The sequence below is a fragment of the Ostrinia furnacalis genome, unplaced genomic scaffold (assembly GCF_004193835.3).
Source record: "Ostrinia furnacalis isolate ACB-3 unplaced genomic scaffold, ASM419383v2 OfSCF1913, whole genome shotgun sequence".
Classification (NCBI taxonomy): Eukaryota; Metazoa; Arthropoda; class Insecta; order Lepidoptera; family Crambidae; genus Ostrinia; species Ostrinia furnacalis.
The window spans coordinates 410,516-432,982 of record NW_021132152.1 but is presented as its reverse complement, the minus strand read 5'-3'; the positions used below and the strand labels follow the sequence as shown (position 1 = coordinate 432,982).

The window sequence follows — 22,467 nt, the reverse complement described above, 5'->3', positions numbered from 1 at the left end:
TGATTGCGCTGTCGTTATAAAATGAAATGATTGATTAACTTTGTAACACAAAAATGAAATGCTTTATATCAAAAATCAGATGTGATATTGGCGTGGCATGACGTGGGCGTGTCGCGGGCGTTATGTTATCACAAGATTATCTAGCTTAGGGAACTCAAATTAAAGTTTATTTTTCACATTCGTTTGCAAGTCAAACCAAAACAAACATCAACATTTTGAGGCTGTTTACGGCTGTCATAGTACTAAACGCTAAATTAGACGGGAACTACGTGACATTGGCGAAATCGTGGTTCTCAAAACCAAGTCGTGGCCAAAATAAAAGAAGAAGTAGACGGGAACTTATTGAAATGCATCAATGGATCAACTCGTCACAAACAAAAGACATTCAGTGGTCTATTCAGTCTCCATTCAGCTCTATTTGTCACCCTCACTCGCATCAGCTTCTCTTATGGAACGAAAGAGACATAGAGCGATTATAAATATTGTTTTGCAGAATAGGGCCTTGAGTAGTAAATTGTACAGACGACAGCACGTGAAGCTAAACACTGCGGATTCTTACGTAGTTGTCATAAAAGCCACTTTACAACAAAATGTCTGAGGTGCGGTAGACTGTAGCTGGACGGCCGTTGTGAATGGGAGCCCGCATATATTATTTTATTGTTCCTCAATGGACCGTAATCGTCTCGAGGGTTACGAATACGTTGCATTATTGCAACTAATAGTAAACGCTTCCTTGCGGTTATTGGTCTAGTCTAGCTAAAGTCTATTGAGTTAACGAAATTTATCGTTTGCATTTTAAATCTTGTTACTTATCTATTATTAGATATTCGATATTTTCATACTAAAAGAAAGTAAGATGCATTGACATAAAAAGAGAGGAGGTCTACGTAATTATAGTAAGGTCTATGCGCATTCAGGATTCACGATCAAATAGGAAGGTACACAAATGCAGACCGTTTCCAACCAGACATTCTGGAAATTATCAGGATGAGGCCTATGCTTAACAACGGACGTCATGTGGCTTAAATATTGAAGGATCGGATATATCATTCACCCACTAATCTTCTATCTATATAAATAAAAATGAATTGTTGTTCGTTAGTCTGATTAAAACTCGAGAACGGCTGGGCCGATTGAGCTGATTTTGGTTTTAAAATGTTTGTCGTAGTCCAGGGTAGGTCTAAACGGTGAGCAAATAAGGAAAAATGGCGATGGCTTATTTATTGCCTTTAAGGCGGAACAGAGTTCGCGGGGTCAGCTAGTATCTATCAATATATACTATCAATTTTAAATCCATCATAGGCAAGACTCACCTAAACGAGTTTGGATAGACCGATATTGAGATGTGATACGCATCACTTAACCAAATTTTTTGCTTGTTTCCGAAGAACTTTTTTGTGAAGCGTTCTGATTAGATACTCTTTAGCTTAGATTAATAAAACCTAGATAGATAGTCAGTGCACGAAAAGTGAGGCAGATTTTAGTAAGCCAGAATGGCTCACCCGTAAACGTCACATGAACTGTCAAAGTGAAAAATTGGTAAACACGTCCGACGACTTTTAATTAATTAAGACGGTTTGTGCTGTGAAAGGGTGTCTAAATACATCAGAAAAACGAAAGAAAGTGACCAGTGTTATATTTCATAAATAAGTACTACGATTCGACGCGTATTTTGCTTGAATTTGGCTTTCAAAAATTAAATACGGGAATGATACCAGTAACAAGAAAATTTATTTCCCAATTGTTCGCCGTACAAATACACTTCCTTTTTTATGAAATCGAGACTTTTAAGTCGATTTATCTTATTGTAATTAGGTAGGTACTTTGAATTCAATAAATAAGTAAGTACATGATGCGTTTTGTTTTTGTTAATTATAAAATAATTAAAAACGTATTAAAAATTTCCCTACTTTCGGGAAAATAGCCTTCACTGTCTACACTCCCCAACAAAATTGACACTAATGACATAAGATTTTTGCCTCACTCTTGACGAAGCGTTTGTATGAAGACTATCCATCTAGGTTTTATTAATCTAAGCTCTTTAGTATCTATTAGGTAAATTACGACAGATATTGATAGTATGCCCATGGCACAATAATGGCACAAGACCCACGTGAGTACTGGGTAAACCTCAGGGGTAAACCAAGCAAAAATATTCATTCGACTTTGTTTCAATTTTACCTTAAGTTAAGATTATGTCTTCTTATGAAAGAGGAAGGAAAATAGTAACCATGAGTCGCTATGAAATTACTTAAAGAGGTAGGTAATAAAACGAATATTAAAGTATGTTGCTTTAACTGTCCATTTAATAATTCTCATTCGTCATTAACCCAAAACATGGTTGTAAATTCTCAAAAGGCCTACTTTGTATCTTATAACAAGGAATCGTTTAATTCGTTAAAATTCTGCTGCTAATTTACTTTGTAGTTAAATAATACTTTAAAAGTAATTCAGATTAACTCTTTCATACCATAGTTGATGTATGTTAAGATTAAGAAGCTGTTCATTTTGACCGACATTATGACACAGTTTAATTTCGGTCTGTAAATATTATTAGTTTTTGTACAGCTGCAAAATTAGCTTATTAGGAGTAGTTCATACTTAAGTCGAAAATGAACACGATCCAGCTACGAATCTCAATTCAATAACCGCGTTGGCTTCTCAGGGAAAATGTAGAGTTCTGGTGAAAAACTTTCAAAATTAGTTCGGCAGTTCTTCTTTATAGGTAATAATGATGGGGAAAACTGATCTTCGTACCGATTCCAAACCATACTTCAAGTATCGTTGCATTGCGCCAACCTCATTCTAAAACTAGCCAGCTCACCTGTGGTACAGACAGTCAGCGTCGAATAGTTCGCGACACCCAAGGTGGCCAAAAAATTGACAAAACATTCTTATTCCAATTGTAACAAAGACGTGATGCAAAATTATTGGTTAGTTTAGGTGACATTAACACATCGTTGACTGTACAACATCGGAGTGACGTTTTGGACAACTCTCGACCACAAGTTAGAAGTCAGGGCACTGTTATGTTGTTCCCTCAAAAAGCATTTTCATCTTAACAAGGACACCAATGTAGTCACGTTGTATTCAACAACTACCTGACTTGTGTATCACAAATCAATTATTTGGTTTAATTTGACTACAAAACACACGCCTTCAAACGAGTTTGCAAATTACAGCATGCTCATAAGAAATACATCTAACTTTGTCTAGGCGAATATATTTGCTAATTCTATTACACAATACGTCTGCGTCTCAGCAGGTTTTCTTTAAAAAATAAAACCCATGCTTAATTTTTTGTGTTACAAATTATGTTAAATAGACTACGACACTTGGAGGTATCGTATTCTTTAAACTACGAAGCGCTTATGACCAAATGAAATGTGTTAAATAATTAGATAGATCATTACTTTTAAAAGAGATAACTCAAGTAGATTTGTTTAACATGTCAGTTTTTAAAACACGCGTTACTTTAGACTTTAGAGATAATATAGAGCTATTTGGGCTCTCAATTCGCTGCCTCTTATTCTAAGTTACTTAATGCCTACTTAACATTTTAGCTAGCACAACGTCAGAAAATATAATCACGTTATATTGTGCCCACGAAGAGACAAACCCCCGTCACGCAAATGCAAGTGCCATTTTGTGTTTAGAAGCTACATTGATCCTTTTATTGCAATAATTAACGCGGTTTTTCTATAGAAGATACCATCTAAGAAATTATCGTTTCTATTACCTATATCTCTAGCGCTAATTTGTATAGTTTTTTCGGCAAACACAAAGCATGACTCAAACAAATTGTTATTAATTGTTTGCTTATCGTACACGCATCTATCATTCGTCGGCGAATGAGTGGCATGCCGCGAATCGTTCTAAATCGCCTAATTACGTACCTACGTATTACCAATTGCTTCATGGCCGACACAGAGACGGAGTAAAGGCCGCCCTTATGGACAACTAGATGGTCTTTTTGGAACTGATCTAGTAGCCCAACAAAGAACAAAGGCAGATTTTTATGAATTGCATACATTTTATACACATCGTGCATTCCTTGGAGAAAAAAATCTTTTTTCAAGTTAACAGTAAAATATAACAACAATGTTCCATCTTAGTGACCCTAAAAATGTAAAGTCAAGTAACTGAAACGTGTACAACTTCTTTTATATCAAAGCTTACTAATTTAAATATTATTTTCCAGACACAATGCACAAAAAACAAACGAATTTCAGTCAACAAAACGATTTTCAAATATCAAATGGTTGCAATACGAAACGGGAGAAACCAATGAGCAGACTGCCAGAAAATCGGTGCAAAAGGCACAAAAACAAAACACTCCGTCTCATTGCACTCGGAGTTCAGATGAGAACGCCCTTAGTCCGCTCCCTAGTCAATAATCTGCAATCTATTCGCAACGACTCCACGTTTTTCAATTTTCAACGAAACGACTCACAAAGTCGACACAAACAATTCCCTGGAACTACTGGATAAGTTATGTAAATAGCTTTAGTGAGAGCAAAAAAGCGTATTCACTTACGAGTGAATGAAATAAAACTCTTTTGTAGGTACATCCTAAAATTTATCTGAATTCGACTCTGTTTAAGCACAGGTAAACAACTCCTTGCCGAGGGCCAAACTCATTGACTTTTTTTTATGGAGTTGTCAGGATTTAGCAATAAAATTATATGAAGCAGCCGTTTGACTAAGTTGCTCTTTATGAGAAAGTTTAGTCTTTTACAGTTAGAGATAATTAAAATACTTAGTTGTAATCAACTAACGACAGTTCTGTTGAAAGAATGCTTATTAAAATTGCATCACTCTAAACTCTTCTTTGAGGTGCTTTACTTGTTCTAATGAAGTCGAAATAAAATACCATCCTCACCAAACCGTGCAAGATCGGGTCCATATTCGGTTGCATAAAAAATATTGTCATAATTTAAGAGTGCATAAAGTTTTTTGGCATACTCATCATTTCGCATAACGTTCATACAGAATAAATCATTAGGCATATTTTTTTTTGCCATAACCACTTTTATTATAATAATATTTTAGTATATATTTTTTCTGTATACCTACTTGTTTTTTTAATAACGATTTCTAGGCATAACATTTATTGGCATCTAAACCAATGCCATAAATAATATCATTCATAATATACAAATACCATAATTTTAACAAATATGAAATATAAAAATGTTATAAGTTAACAAATATAAATAGACAAGCAAGCATGCAAACAAGCATGCAAGCAAGCAGCAAGCATGCAATCAAACAGCAAGCATGCAAGCAAGCTGCAAGGAAGCATGTAAGCATGCATGCAAGCAAGGATGCAAACAAGCAAGCCTGCAAGCAAGCAGCAAGCAAGCAGCAAGCAAGCAGCAAGCAAGCAGCAAGCAAGCAGCAAGCAAGCAGCAAGCAAGCATGCAAGCAAGCAGCAAGCATGCAATCAAGCAGCAAGCACGCAAGCATGCAAGCAAGCAGCAAGCAAGCATGCAAGCAAGCAAGCAGCAAGGAAGCATGCAAGCATGCAAGCAAGCATTAGGATTGCCTTATCTCCGGCGCTGCGGGAAGTGCGGTCCTTCCGCTCTGGCGTAACATATACCCGGCATGCCATGCTCGCTTCCGCAGCTTCGGCTTGCTGGTCGCCTTCGGCGACCAGCCTCAGCCGCTCCAGCTCGCACGGCTGCCGGATATATGTTACAGCGAGCGAGGACCGCACTCCCTCCGCGCCTCCGGCTTTTAAATTACACTCTAGTATAGGGCAGACTAGTACCACGTGGAAGAGACCACGGCCAGTCGGGATCAACATAATTTCAGACCAGGCAAGCTTAATGTTGTAAAAGAAATGTGGACTGTATAATATGTGCGTTATAATAGATAAGAGGGATTCGAGATCAAACAGAGTGTATTTTCACGAGCTTAAGTTTTCTAAGAAACAGGTCAAAAATTAAGAACAAAAATGACAATGATACAGAGAATTTAGTTTTTGCAAATCTATAGGCCGAAAGAGTATAAAGGTGGAAGGAGGATCGTTCGCAACATCACAAATACATAATTATTTACTCTTCAATGTTAGTTGCTCTTATAGACAATATTTATGACTTTAAATGTTATAAATAATTAAATTATGTTTATAGTATTTTATTAAAAACAAACTTTATGTATATAAAAATTATGTTCTTTACATTTATGATTATTTAAATTATGGTATTAAAAATTAGAGAAAGTTATTATTATGCCTAAGAAACCATTATGCATTTAGAAAACTATGCATATCAAAGTTTATGCGAAAAAACTATGCAAATACTGTTATACCAAACTAAATTATGATGAAAAATGTTATGCGTCTAAGAGGGCACCCTGCAAGATCCACGTGGTGAACGGGCTGAACCATTCCATAAACGACCTTTGAGACCTTTGCCCTTCAAGAAAATACCACGATCAATTTCAATGCATAAGCACCAACCTACCTAATACACTTGTTTATTTAAAGGTCATAAATCACCTTACCTTGTATTTGCACTTACTGCAAGTGCAGGTGTCTTAAACAACAATCGCACCTAATTCTAACGAAATACGAGCCCAAATCGCAGTGAAGTTCCAAGCTATGTGTTCAGTTGTTAATAAAAAGTGTCCGATTGTCAATTGTCTCTATGTCTGCACGGAGCACACGGCAGCATTCTTAACCTAAAATTACGCAACTGCAGACAAGCAAAAAAGTGAGTTCGTTGAACCTAAGCTAATTGGAGAGGATTCCATCACACACCGGCCCTGCCCGAATGTTATTAAAGGCTTCCAATAAAAACCCTTCGGGAGTGAGGAATTTTCAATTACAAGTTTGAGTTGATCTTCCGGGCCAATGGGAAATGAGTTAAACAGGTGTTGTCATGTGACAATTTAAATACTAGAGTACCTAGCTTATTTATCTGTGATACTGGTCCTTTTTTAACAAGTTAAGATATCCTAACCTGCAGGAAAAAACTATGTTATGTGAAAGGACTCTACAAAACAGCACTATGGAAATGGATATAGAGTCTAAACGGCTGAACTAATTTTGATATTGAGATGGGACCTAAGAAATAAATGTGCGATATTTTTTGTGAGGAAGCTGAAGATGTTCCTTAGTTTGTAGTTTTGTAACAATTAAGCTTTTATCGTTCATGTTGGTAAAGTTCTAATTAAGTAATTCAGTGACAAACCGAACATTATTTGGGTAAAACCACAGTGACAGTTATTATGTTTTGATAAGGAATCGTATATGTAAGTTCGTCATAAAGTTGGAATTTTTATCTTGCAAAACTACAGATCATATTAGTATTGTTGTGTTTGACAAAATTATACTTATGAAATTGAATGAAATAACTAAAAGATAAAGCAGCATTTTAGAAACACGTGTGAAAGTTGCAAAAACTGCTTATTTATCTTTGACGAATATTGATCTCATTAAAAACGATAAGGGGAAGTATTACCCCCCGATATGATAACGGTAATACTCGATAAGAAAATAGGCGTTGATATCAAGTACTAATTAAAAGTTTATCTTTAATTTATGACGTAGTAAAAATACAGTAAGTTAAGATAACGATTACAAAATAATTCAAATGCTCAATCTTATAAGATAAAATTATTTTAGTAATTATTGTAAACAATTTTTCTTCTTAATAAACACACTTAATGAAATACGAGTACCTACTCGTACATATCCAGCAGTTTACGTCTTTAGATTTTAAGGAAAATAAATCGAAAAGACTGAACTAAAATTCAATGGCATGCGATGATATAAGCCATTAAGATATAGATTTATTAATTAAATCAGTAGTTTGATTAGTAATTGCCTTGAAGTTATAGTTAACTAGTGCCCGCGACTCATCATCATGATGTTAAATGGCTGGATATTAGTCCAATCAAATCATAGATCACGTTTTATCGATCAATCGAATGATTCGATGGATACGGAAAACTTTATCGTAGTCTATATCGGGATGTCTATTGGCAAGTCACGATTCTTGACATAACCTGTCGTAAAATTTCGATAATGATCAGTAAGATGGACAAAAACCCTGGCGACTTCCGATGGTGTAGGACGCATTATAATTTTTCAGATTACAGATAAGCTTTGATATTTCAACTGGCCAACCGTTAAGTAGTCAAATCAGTTAAAGATACATACCTACTAATACCTAAATTAATGTATAAAAGATTTTTCCTCCAGTTTTACTGTCACTTTATCGTAAGAGCACTGCTTAAGATCGTAGCCGTAAGCTGCATGCCGAGAGTCGATTCTCGACACAAAATTCTTACTAAACTCTATACAAGCTATTCAAGTAAAAGTAGAACTAAAATTGACCAGAAATTGATGTTTTGTGAGTTTGATAGAAGACATAACTCTGAAGTTATTGAGAGAATTACTGATAATGAGGAAGTTCCAATGGTATGTAATTTTAGGTGGTACTTAATTAAATTTATGTCAATTGTGTTATTGTTTTGTACACAGTATTGAATACCAGATGCCTATGATAGTTTCTTCTTAACCAAGTAAAAATATGCTAGAGATCTAAATACACTTGAAAAGGTTTACATAGTTAACTAACTAAATAAAAAACAATAATAATTTTAAGACATAATTTGCACAATAAATAAACGTTGAAATATTTTAGCTACTTCGCGAGCTGCACTAAGCAGACTCCAATCTCTGAGAAATAAAACCCAGATTACTTGTATATCTTATATGAATGCATTATGTATGAAGTTGAATAACAAATAACGTTCCACTTCTGTCTACTTAAAATTTAGGGCACAGTTCATGTCAATTAATCCTGATATGATTGATCTGCCTACTCCATGTTAGTAAATAAAAGGTCTAGATCGATTGGACAACCGATTGCAAAATAATCTCCTGAAGCAGCGGACAGAGCTAAATCGTATAAAAGCCGTTCACTGAAAATAGAAAAAGCTCTGAAATATAAATATTCTTTAAAAGGTATTGCAGAAAACCAATAACTATGTTTGTGCTCTTTTATAGGGCAAAATTGTTTTTGCGTCTCATTTTCTCTGTATAACATCTATGTATATTATTTTCAGTGTACCTACAAGACTTCTGAAAGAAACTGTACCAAACCAAATCTTGAATTGAACGCTACGCACGCGATGCGAATTCATTATAGTTTATACTTTAATATTTATTGTAGGCAAGGACATCACCGCCATAAATGTTACATCAATTTTATTGACGTGCTGCTCTAATGCAATGTTGATAAGGATTTAAAGACATTAACAACGACTATTAAACGTCGTTAAAAATAGTTCTAGTGTTAAAGACTGGTTTTGCTTGTTAATCGTGTTTTAGTTTTAGGTAGGTATTCTAAAGTACCTAGCTGTAATATTTTCCGATCACTACGACCTATGTAAGTAATCTACTGGGATTTTGATTCCCCTCGCCTTCCATTTTAGTTTTATTATGGAGCTTTTGCCAGCGACTTCACCAACGTGAAATTTTGTCTGTCACAGAAAAACATTATCGCGCGCGTCTCTATTTCACAAACAGGGATATAAAAAACTATCCTGTGTCCTCTCCCAGGACTCAAACATATCTCTATACTTTTCATCAAAATCGGTTTCGTGGTTTACAATATTACCAGGGATGTTGCACTTTAAACTGTCAGTTTTAATACGCAGTGTTAAATTTACGCCGCCATATTAAATTATTCTTGTTCAAGATTCTATCTAAATTTTAAGGAAAATGTTAAGAATATCGGACGATGCCGTTTGAACTACTACCTGTATCAAAATGATCTTGACGTCCAAGGCCACCAGTGATTAGAATCCTCCACGCTACAGTAAAAAACCAATCAGTTCATTTTCTCGGGAGTCACGAGTTAAGGTACATTTACATTATTACCTGACGTAGTTGGAGCTAAGTAATGGTTTTTAACCTAGCTTCTCTATTCAAAAATTCCTATTTTGTTTTAACTATTAATGTGTGTTTGGAGAGTCACAGATGCTTTGCAAATAAGTATTTTCATGCAGACCTCGTATGAATGTGAACGTATCATTAGAAACATGACGTGATTTGAGAAAATGGTAACATACGAGTATAAGTTTTTGCAATTCTCGACGTCACATGTGTGGTGGCGCTACTGTTCGTTTTTCAAAAGTTTTGACAGTCATTACACTATCGTTATGTGCATGTACACGTACACACACAAGTAAAGCTCACTCGCCTTCGTGAGTAGCAAGAACTATACCTATAATGGTACGTGTCTCTTCATTATTACAAAGCGACATAAATAGTCGGTTTTTATTGCGTTTTTTACGTCTCTGTATCTGTAGTGGCCGTTTAATCTCAGAATTAAAGTAATGATAATAGTTTGCGGACTTTTTTCTCTCTCATTCCGGTCAGTCCCCCAGGATGTTAAAGCAAGAGAGAAAGAGCTGAATAATTTCGAGTCTAAATCGAATTTCGTAGTGCCTCTATTATTCTCCGTCACACTATAGTCACCGGAAAAAAGGGGATTATAACGATTAGATAACAGATTAAACAAACACCCCAATTTGTGTAGAGCGATAATTTGAGTTGTTTAACTAACTAAACATTGTAAGTCACCTCCTGTGGTGACATTACGAAGAAAGTACAGTACAGTCAACAGTCAGAAAATACAGGTACACTACTTCAAATACTGAACTAAATACTTGTACACATGACGGCAAATCAAGCTACACACAATGTATTAATTAGCAACGAAAGTAGTCCGCGGCAATAGAACTAGGAATGTTTCTAACAAATAAAGCTCAAATTCACATTCTTTATTAGTACGTGCCTTTTTAAGGGCACGTCCTAAATACAGCTGGTAAAAAAAAATGTCATCGAACAGTCTATGCTATGCACCTAATGATTTAAGCAAACCTATCATTGAATGTTAGGGATACTGAGATAATTCAATCCTTGAGTAGATTCTTACGAGTATCATCTCTGTTGTCGACTGCACAAGTGTACAGTCAGCGTCAAATAGTTCGTGACACCCAAAGTGGCCAAAAAGTTGACAACACTAATTCCAATTGTAATAAAGAGGTGCTACAAATTTTAAGGACGCTTTAGATGTCAAGAACTATTTGACGCCGACTATACCTAAGTAGAAACAGCCTGTATATTCCATATCACGTGTGCAATCGACAATGCTGCTCACGAGCCTCCAAAGCGGACGTGTGGCTTTCGGTGTAGCTGTCATCAACAAACGGAACTGTCACTCCAGCTGTTGATAGGTACAGCCAGCATTAAAAGCAGATATTTCATACTTTATTAGATCTTTTTGCTGATAGTACTACTGATGATAGCTGTGTCAGCTCCAAGAAAAGTACAATAGTCATTTGCACAATATACCTACTCGTAGATCTTTATAAAATTGCCAAGAGGTCCTCGAAATTGAAATAATTAAAAAAGTTGGATTTTTAGCTCATTAAAAGTTGAATAGATGAATCTACTTATTACATTAGTTAGACAAGCAAATAAGGGAAGCGTTCCACATTTTTACCAAACTCTAAAGTCCCATTTATCTGAGCCATCTATTTAAAAGTTAAAACTCATGCATTAGTTAGGTAATAGTTATACCCGACGTGACAAGTATTAAAACTATGCCAATATCATTAAAACCAAAGCTAATAAAAACTTTCAATCCATGCATGCAAGCTTTAAGTCAACATATCATATAAACAATGTAATTGGAAGTCCCAACATTGATCCACAGGTAATCACATCGTTTGCGGTGGAGTTAATGCAAATCACAGAGGGCTGCGGTCGAGTGCCATCGATTTGCGACATAATACACAAAGCGATGCTGCCACTAATTGCTATGTTTATATTGTATTATCGCATACAAATTAATTGTCTAGATTGCCCCACATATCGCCCCCAATTCAGTGAGATCACAATCTGGGTAATCTGTAAGATTAGCCATAGATGATATCGATGATGATGATGATACTGATCTAGCCGACAAAAGTGGTCAAGTTAGCGCAATTTTTGGAATGAGATATTTTGTATATTTTTTTCATTAATAGCAAATAACATTACTGGTGGAAACACTGATACACTTCAGATAGATGCAGTTTATTCTGTGACCTATTATGGATACCGTTTTAAAGAGCTCCTTAAGTATTTTCATTATCAGTAATTATCAGTTTTTCGATATCTTGAACAGTTTAGGAATAATCGAGTAAGATCACTTATAGTTTTCCCTTGTATTATGAGGCAGTATGGTTTATGACCTTTGCCTGTTTGCCTTATTTTCAAATAGAGAAATTAATTAAAAAAAACCCGCAAATATTAATAAACTTAGCGCGATAGCATTTTTTAACATCTGGAAAATTCGCGCGGACCGATTTCAATTGTTTTCCATCCAGGGTCAAATGAATTTGAACAAATCTCAGTAGAACAAATAGATCCCCTGGATTAAAACAAGAACTTTTAATCTCTGGATAATATCCACAAACATACATGTAAGATTATGAAGAAAGTACGCATAATGACGCAACTCTTTAGCAAATACAATATTCTCATTATAAGAAGCACGAGTGAGAAACTCTACATTTTTTATTTTATTGTTTATTTTCTTTATTTCGTAGTACCTAGTAAGGGTTTCTTCTTATTTGTGGTACATTTATGTGGAGAAAAGTTTTTACTTTTTAATATTATTTTGTTAACCTTAGTTGTTAGATAACTCTTTGTAATCTTTATAATACTTACTTACCTAAAGACATGCAGGTATATTTATAAATATTTTAGGGCAGCTATGGAACCCAGCGCGTGAACCAACACGTGCTTGACGGACTTTTCTCTCAAAGTCTGCAGTGTCGTTCTGCATTTCCATTTTTCAAACAAACACATTTTACATTGAAATTATTTTCTCGTATTTTCTGTTTTTGTGTACTTACAGCTTAGACACAACAGAAAAAGGCATAGAATGGCCGCAGCTACCGATTGGGTAGTTTAAAACGTGTGGTACTTAGAAAACTATTTACACTATCGTAGTCCAGATAAGCATGCATTATCCTATACCTAAAACAATTCTTTCTTTTACTAAAGATGGGGAAACTCTTGAGCTTGTCTTGATGGAAAGTGACGGTCAGGCCGCAGATGAAAGCCAACCTCACTTGGAATCCTCAGCCAGAGCGAACTTTTGTAACAATCCTCTTAACAATAATTCTTATGGCGAAAGACCTAGGTGGTGGTAGCTTTCTGGGCTGATTAAAAACCAGCCTTACCGCGAACCAAATAGAGAAAATAATTTTGGCCCCACAGGGAATTGAACCCAGGACCTAGACTCTGCAACTAGACCATAGAGGCTAGATATTTCTAATATCTAAAATTCTGAAAACTGACAATAAAATTCAAATAGTGCAGTGCAGCAGTCTCGGAACAAAATGAAATTACTTTTTCGAGAAACTTGCTTTAGTCCATCCAAAGCGTACTGGAAAGTGCAACCTCGTAGTATGATTTAAACTTTGACACGAACATTTAACTGCTCCATGTTTGTAATTTTCCTAGACTGCATCTCACTTAACACCAGGTGCGATTGCGGTCAAATACCTGCCTTGTCTAGCATAAAAAAAAAAATAAAAAAAAAAAAAAATTACTCGTATGCGAATTCGCTGGGAAATATGGAAGCTCTAAACTTTGTTACATACTCACGATTTCACAATTGGTGTCTGAAGACTTTATTTATTTATCTTTACTCTAAAATTGAAATTCACTTCGCTAAATCCGACGTCAAGATACATTTTAGTACAAAGAAAAGTTCTCGAGTGACAACCACGGACTGGAAAACGAAGTGTAGGCAGGCCTCCCACTCGGTGGATCGATGATCTGGATCAAAAGACGTGTCTACAAGTGTGGGCAAGCCTCCCACTTGGTGTATCGACGATCTGGTGAAGGTCGCGGGGAGCAGGATCGGTCAATGTTGAACCGTATGTTGCACGACATTTGGTTGAAACGAGAACAAAACACTACATACCGTTAAATGGCGTAAATAGCGATAACGAAGCTAATTTCGCTATGTGGCGAAAGCTCATATCATTTCTCATGTCATCCTATGGCATACTACTGGACCTTAGCCACAGGAGCACCATAAAGCTCAATCTTTAGCTATTTTCATTCAGCCGATGCCAGCCATTGCAGTAATATTAGGACGTAGTACATAATAACTCAATGTTGCCAGCTATCTTCTTAATTTCTTCATTATTTCATCTTATTATTTTTTTGTTTCCTTTTATATTTTTATTGTTCTATTCTACGAAAAGATATAAAATCGTTTTATTAGGTACTTGTATTCTAATCTGGTACGAACCTAGCCTACTCTACACTCTGCTATCACTGTGTAAAGTGCCGCAGGAAATAAGCACTTTGTTTCCATTTTGCTGGTATAAAGTGATTTTAAAAATAACGTGCTTTTATGCAAGTCATCTAATAACGACGCTTTCAATATTTTATTACAGTACGAACGCGGTATTAAAATTATATCGAACTACTACATAATAGTTCAAATTCAGAAAGATTTATATTCAATTCGGCGATTTTACAAATAATTTAAAAATCTTTTATAGACACTTATTATGTACGCATAAGATAGTAAGCCCAATGAAGACTAACATTGTCTTAAGTTTAAATCCTGGCTTTACAGGATTGCAGCTGGAGAGATAGGAATATACGGACTATCCTATATTTATTCCCATTTACAGTTTATTCACAAAGAACTTTAAATTACTACTAAAACCTAAACAATATTGCAGTAACCGGACTTGAATATTCTTAACACAAACTAAAGGAAAGTCCAATTAAGTTACCGGATTAGAAACCCTCTCAGAAATATGGACTAGCTGGTAATAAATTAGGATTCTCCGAAGCCAGCTAATGTCCAGAGACCAGAGTTCTGAGAAGGCACCCCGGGAACAACTCTAGGTTTCTCTAGGTCTATCTAGGTCACCCGGGCTGTAAGATGCATCGATCTAAGCTGGGCCGTTCATCTCGACATACGTTTACAGTACACGATTATGTACGCTAGTCTGTTTATTTACGTACTCAAGTTATTAAAATTTGCATGAAGGAATACACATACTCGTAGGTACGCATGTCGACTTTTAAAACTACTACACTTCTATAAGACTAAAAACCATTGCATAATATTTCATATTTGACATATTGTTACAGTTTGAGTTGTTGTCGTACGTATAATATACTAGCGGCCGCCCGCGACTTCGTATGCGTGGATCTCGTTTTACCCCCTTATAAGTTGAATTTTGCACAATTCCGTCTTAGTGAGCACCTACGTTCTAAAAGGAACCCCCATGCAAAATTTGAAATCAACCTTACAGTCAACTAGGTATGCAATACAAGAGAATAATAAAAACTGCAAATACAAATTATATTCACATAATCCTCAAGTCTCAATGTAGAACTCTGCCCACTTGTTTGCTCTTTTATAGAGTGCATCTAATTAGCAGGAAAGCTCTTATAAACGTGCCTTTTCTATTCAATTAGTGAGATTATACTGCCATTCGCTTCATAGAGAACATCTCTACCAACTAGAAAAATAATATTGACTCCGATTTATTTCTTATTATCTTTTGCCCGCGGCTTCACCCGCGTGAAATTTAGTTTGTCACATATCGTCATAAATTATAGCCTATGTGTTATTCTGGGTTATAAAGAATAATACTGTAAAGTTTTATGAAAATCCGTTCAGTAGTTTTTGCGTGAAAGAGTAACAAACATCCAGACATCCATACAAACTTTCACATTTATAAAATTAGTAGGATTGTTACTGGTACATGATATCTAACAAGATAAATTGATGTTGTTGTTTTTTTAATATACAAAACAAAATAAGGAAAAGTTAACAAAAATAGCTGTTATTATAACGATATTTTTTACCGATGAGGATTATTATGTTTTCTTGCTAGTCACTTATCACTAAGCCTACCTAATTTAAGATGAAATTGTATTTATTTTGTTTTTATTAAAAAAAACCTACAAATAGGAAAAATAATGACATACTCCAGAAATCTATAGGTATTATAAAGAGGTAAAGTTTGTATGTTTGTACATATTATTTGTTAAATTGTAAGGGGTAATCTCGGGATCTACTGAACCGATTTTAAAAATTCTTTCACCAATAGAAAGCCACATTATTGCTGAGTGTCATCCCAACTAATCCCAACTAATATTATAAATGCGAAAGTAACTCTGTCTGTCTGTCTGTCTGTCTGTCTGTCTGTCTGTCTGTCTGTTACGCTTTCCCGCTTAAACCTCGCAACCGATTTTGATAAAATTTGGCATAGAGATAGTTTGAGTCCCGGGAAAGAACATAGGATAGCTTTTATCCCGGTTTTTGAAACAGGGACGCGCGCGATAAAGTTTTTCTGTAACAGACAAAATTCCACAAAGAAAGCTAGTAGGTCATATAACCGAAAAATTCCACGCGGGCGAAGCTGCGGGCGGAAAGCTAGTAAATAATAACATGAATGATCAAATTAGGTACATAATTATGTAACTAACAATAGCAAATCGAATGCGAAAAATTGGAAGTGAATTTGATACAGTAATTACTTTAACTGCACAAACATAAAACTTCCACTGAAGTTCATCAAGGTCCGTTTATGAAAGGACATTAAAACTTGTTAAATATATTGTTTAGCTATTAAGTAACAACGCAAAAAATGTCATAGAGCTTCCATGAACGTGGCCTAGAATCTACTCTACTCGTTTTCGTAGTACTCGTCTAAATAATACTAAAAATATATTACCACCTAAAATATGTGGCTATGATAAGCTTAATTTTGCTTTTCTAGGTCTTTCCAAACTTTAAGCAGGTACGCCATGTAAAGCTATCAATTTCAAAATACCTTCGATTAATTGGTCGGATGATATTTTCACTATTCAAACAAGACTATTAAGTGTCCTCAACTATCTTCAAACCAAATTAATTCCAGACTGCAACCTGAGACATTTAATTTCGCTAATTGATTCGTAACTACGTTCGATCAATTGATATTGAAGACAACGAAAACAGTCTGAGTAGGCGATACTCGTGGATGGAAATTTTCAACTACCCACGCGTAAACGACTTATATCTTTCAAAATCTTACAAATTAAAGCAGTGGGCGATGATATAAATACAAATAATCAATAAATAAACAGCTTTAAATCGCTACACCAGACGACCGTCAAAGTCGTATTAGTTAAGTTATTACGTTAATGCAAAGACACACGTCAGAGTCAGCAGGCACTTCGCAGGCTTAGTGCCAAATAGATACCAAAAAAATTACATAAGTTGATGCTTATTTCAAGTTTCTAGCTTTTACAATGCAAGTTCTGTACATAAACCTAAAGATATTACTAGTATTACTACATTTAACAGTGCCTTGTCTCTAACTTAACTCTATCATAGAGTGAATCAAGAAATGATTAGGCTCTGCTGTAAACTTATCTCTCATCATCATCATCATCATCATCTCAGTCATAGGACTTCCACTGCTGAACATAAGCCTCCCCCAACATATCTCTATAAAGAGATACCTTCCAGTCAGCCATCATGACAGGGTCGTTAAAAATAAAGAGAGTACATATTATTAGACAAAGAAGGTCCCGAACTATGTATGTATACCTATCACGGAAGGTCGAAAATATTGCATACTTTTTAATTTATACTTAACTCTGAATGGTAAGCCTATCATTAATTTACGTTGCATTTATGCATCTAACAATACATTATGTACTTACTAACATTATGTACTTTTTTGCTCTATCATGATGACTGATTGCACTGCCTAGATAAATACGTGGAACATCATTACTATAGATCTTAGATAAGAGAACATAAAAATGACGTCATTTATGTGCGATGTGAATCTTATTAACATAGAATTGCACATGTTTACGACTTTAGTTTGACTCTAGCTTTAAGAACCTATATGCGGTTACGTCAATAACACAAACGGTAGAACTTTTCAATCTTGAAAACCTGTGGAGTTTATTTTTATCGAATTGTAAAAGATACTGTAATTATTGTGACTTTTGAACTTAATCAAAGTATGTACAGAAATGGAAATTCATATAAGGAAAATGGTTTCTATTCAAATTAAAATTAATACGGGTAAAATTCTAATTTCATTCATAATATTCTAATTAATACACGCCAAACCGCAAAAAAACTATAATACATCGTAATCGTCATAAATCTTTGTACTCGTATTTAATAAAAATCTAGAATATCTTTAACATTAAAATGTCAAGGACTTATTTAGGACTAATAGAGTACGTTATTATTATTCTGTGCTAATAGAGTAGTTTATTATTTGCACAACTAAAAATAGGTAATAACTATTGATAAAACTGGCCAAAATCAAATTAAAAAAACCTTCAAACTTTACTGGCGAGGTGAAGAGTTCATTGTTTGAATGGGTGTTGAATTATTTAATTGTTTGATAACTAGCACATATAGCCGAACCCTTACTATTGAAGGTAACATTTTAGTATTTATATATGTATACTCGTAATAGAAAAGAAAACAAAGGCAATGCCGTGAACATAGAAATAGGCATTACGCTTCCATTTCACTTCCTTCTTCTTACTTCCTTTCGTCTCAATACACTGGTTCGCAAATATGCGCCCCATGCCGGTCAACACAAAGAGAAAATTAACTGTCGTTTTTTGTTTCTGCATCCTCTGCTTTGTTAGAGGATAATATTGTAATGGACAAATGATAATAATTATTCACGGTTTAATTAGTCAGTCAACGTATTTTCCATCATCGTCAAAACTGATTTAAATCACATGTAGGTACGTAAATATCACTACCTATCATGCATACTCGGAAATCACATTTACCAGAATTAATTAATTGAGCTTTCCAATTCCATCCTGTTTGATTATTGGGTTTTCGATATTTCAGCGCTACATTTATAGGGTACCTACATCCATTTTTTTTTTCCTGTAATAAAATTAATGTATGGAAAGAAAAATATGGCATAAAAAACTAAATAATGGATCTAATAGGTGCTAGTATAGTTTGACTTTATTATAAAGACTTAGTAAATAAAACGAGCACGCTTAAACCATTCGACTGATTTAGGTAAGGAATAAGTAGTAGAGATAGTAGCCTAGGTAGGAAAAAAACTACATACCAGGAACAACCAGGGAACATAAAAAAAATATATCTAAAATAACCGAAATTCGCCTAGGCGATGCTGCGGGCAAATGCTAATCTATTAGTCTGAAACGCTGTTGAGTGTACCAACTTGTAACAATGATATTTCTCTTTCCAGAACACCATAACCCAAATAACGGCCCTCTTGGTCGTGGTGGCGCTGTCGTCAAGCAGCGTGGTCCAGTCACCCAGCGCGAAAGGAGACAACTTCGAGCTGCTCATTCTCCACAACAATGACATGCATGCACGGTTCGAGCAGACCAGCCAGCTCAGTGGCACCTGTACTGCTAAAGACAGGGAGGCGGGCAAGTGCTATGGCGGCTTCCCGAGGGTCGCTTACGTGTAAGTAGCTGGCTTATTAGGCAGTGCTACCCAAAGTGGTCTAAGATACCCTGAGATCAATTGGGGGAGAAAGAATCTTCGAGGAGGTAGCAAGGTGAAAATTAAATTGGAGGATTCTACGATGAATGAAAAACCACCATAGTGAACTTTTTGTTCCCAGTTTTGCACGGACATTGCGGGCTTAAATTAACCATTAACCCAAAGATTATGCAACCAAAATGCTAACAGAGCACAAAATGCAAACAATGTAAATGTAAAATTATAAACTAACGAGATACTTGTAAACGAATTGTATTTTTCATATAATGAATTCTTCGAATTCGAGTCAAAAGCAAGGCTAGGTAGAAATGGTTAAATATACCTGGAAAATCGGCTACAAAATAACTGTTAAAGCTTTAAAGTACGCTGCAAGTGTTTGTAAACTAGTTATTTAAAAATACCCGGCGCGTTCAGTAAATCCTCTCTTATTTTTCAGACCTTATAGCTCGCCCAGTAATGGGTTTGGTCGAGCTGTTATTAACGTGAAATTCTGTTTTTTGTGATCTAGGTCACATGCGTCATTGGGTGATATTGATCGACACACCACATTCAGTAAATAGTGCACACGTTTATGGTTATTTTACTGGATGTCGATACAATTTTCCGGATAGAAGCGTAACCGTAAGGCGCTCGGACATGGCATTCCTTCAGATATTTGGAACACAAATATAGCGTACTTAGCTGAAATATTTGCCAAGCGTTTTACATTTACAGCGTTTTCGTAAACAATGTGTTGTTATTGTTGTCGTCGTATCGTAAATAGTGCGTAGGCGTAAGGAGGAAGGAAATACTTTTAAGGATTCAAATCCCATAGAAGGCAGTCAACTTTTACGAGTAGGTACATGTAAATGTCATATTATTTTAATCTTGTCTTTTTTAGAAAACGATAATCTGACGCAATTCCCAATACCTACGTAAATAACCGTTAATTACCTTAGCTCAAATACGTAATTAAAACACGAAAGTTCTCGTAGCATTTGCGAAAGAGAAAATAAACCACGTAAAGTACTTATTTACCTGATGTTTTATCCAATTGACATTTGGATTAAATAAATGACCAGCTGACCTCATTAAAATCTAAAACTAGTCGCGTCGACTATTTGGTGTCAATATTTAAATTAGTTAAACCTGATCTAGAAATAGGATCGAATTCGCTACCTTAATTGGCTTGACGCTAAACAACTCAAGCCATGTTTGGATTGGAACACAGTTTGGTAATTAATTATTTATTTCTAAAACTTTTTGTAAAATAAAACTATAATTAGGTACCAAACCCGTTTTCTCACTCAGCTTTTTCTTACCTTTGCATTACATTTAAAATATGATACGCAAAGAAATCACATTTTCTACATAATTGACCTTTTTAATATGTATTTTTACGTCGAGAATCTTTATGCATTTACTGTTATTCAATTTCCTTATTCATGGAAATCTTAGAAACGGAGTGGCAGCGCCGGATATTGAATGTTCGAGATAAAAATCAGGTCTTTTTTACCTGGGAAACTACCCTAGATTTATTTTTAGGCTGTTGAAAGGAAATCATATTTTACGACCAATAACTTCAATTAAGAATTTCTTTACTTAAACCAGTGTAGTTCGCTTGATAACCAACTTAAATTACTAACCATATTGGTGTCTGATGACAGTGTTGCACGACACATCAACGCTCATCGGTATCATGTTCGAAAGAGTTCTCACTACCACCGGAGGTGCATTACCTACATACAAATTCATACCAAATTACAGTAATATGGTTAGACCTCCTGAAGCATGCATGCAATGACTCCTCTCGTTACCTAAATAAAGTCGTCCGTCCATCGAGCAGATGATCGTATCAATTCACATTAGAGTAGCATGGTCTTCAAAATCTTCCTACTACCTTCGATACTAAGTTCTGGGTGACCTGCTCATTGTCGCTTTTCATGTTCATTTTGTTCGTAAATATTACACAGCGCCCTCAGGTCCTAAACTAAGTTAAACTGGTACTACGAGGGCCAACCAATATCACCAGCGGGTGATCCACCTGAGGACCCGAGAATCTCGATCCGTAGCAGTAGTATTAATATGTAGACTTCCCCCAGATATAAATCAAAAGCAGTTCATAATCGCATTGTATACCTTACCCTAAAAGCTAACCAGAACTTTTCTACCCCAGCGGCCATCAGCTCTGTGGACTCTGTCAGTCACTTTAGTTCTCCAGCGGATCTCCTCATTTCTGATTCGATCGCGCAGGGAAACGACCACGAGCCGGAAGACGTAGTGTGGTCAGGCATCCCACTGGGTAGACCGACGATCTGGTGAAGATCGCTGGAGGTGCCTGGATGCGGGCGGCGCAGGACCGGTCTTTGTGGAAATTCTTGGGGGAGGCCTTCGTCCAGCAGTGGACGTCATTCGGCTGAAACGAACGAACGAAAAGCTAACCAGCACCAATCTCATTCCAGGGTAAAGCAGGCGAGAGAAGCAGCAGCGTCAGGCCAAGGTCCACCAGTTCTGTACTTGAACGCTGGAGACACCTACACGGGAACTGCCTGGTTCACCATCTACAAGTGGAAGATTGCTGCCGAGTTCATCAACGCTCTGCAACCTGACGCTGTGGTGAGTGCCAACTTTTGATGAATGTTGTGGTGTAAGGCGAGTCGTCATGTCAAGTCATAAATACCATTAGTGCTGTGATGCAAACAGTTTGTGGTGTGAACCCCTCCCAATTTTGTGCCGTCCAACCGTTTGTATCGTCAATTTTGTACATATTCTCATATTGTCCTTGTGAGCTCGCTTGAGTGAAGTTAATAATAAAATTCACATCTTAAAATATTAGTTTCGAGATGTCATGATGATAGAGAAACGCGACGGAATATAACTTCAGTCGATTTTCACTGAAACACTGTTTTCA

The 22,467-nt window shown here is 35.8% G+C and overlaps 1 protein-coding gene across 1 annotated transcript in view; it reads left to right on the top strand.

Moving 5' to 3' along the window:
• The window catches only part of LOC114354053 (uncharacterized), a 41,044-nt gene that overhangs the window by 6,217 nt on the left and 12,360 nt on the right, over positions 1-22,467 (top strand). The window contains exons 2-3 of the mRNA XM_028306308.1: positions 19,315-19,538; positions 22,019-22,172. Of these exons, the coding sequence (XP_028162109.1) occupies positions 19,315-19,538; positions 22,019-22,172 (378 nt within the window). The remainder of the gene's footprint in view (positions 1-19,314; positions 19,539-22,018; positions 22,173-22,467) is intronic.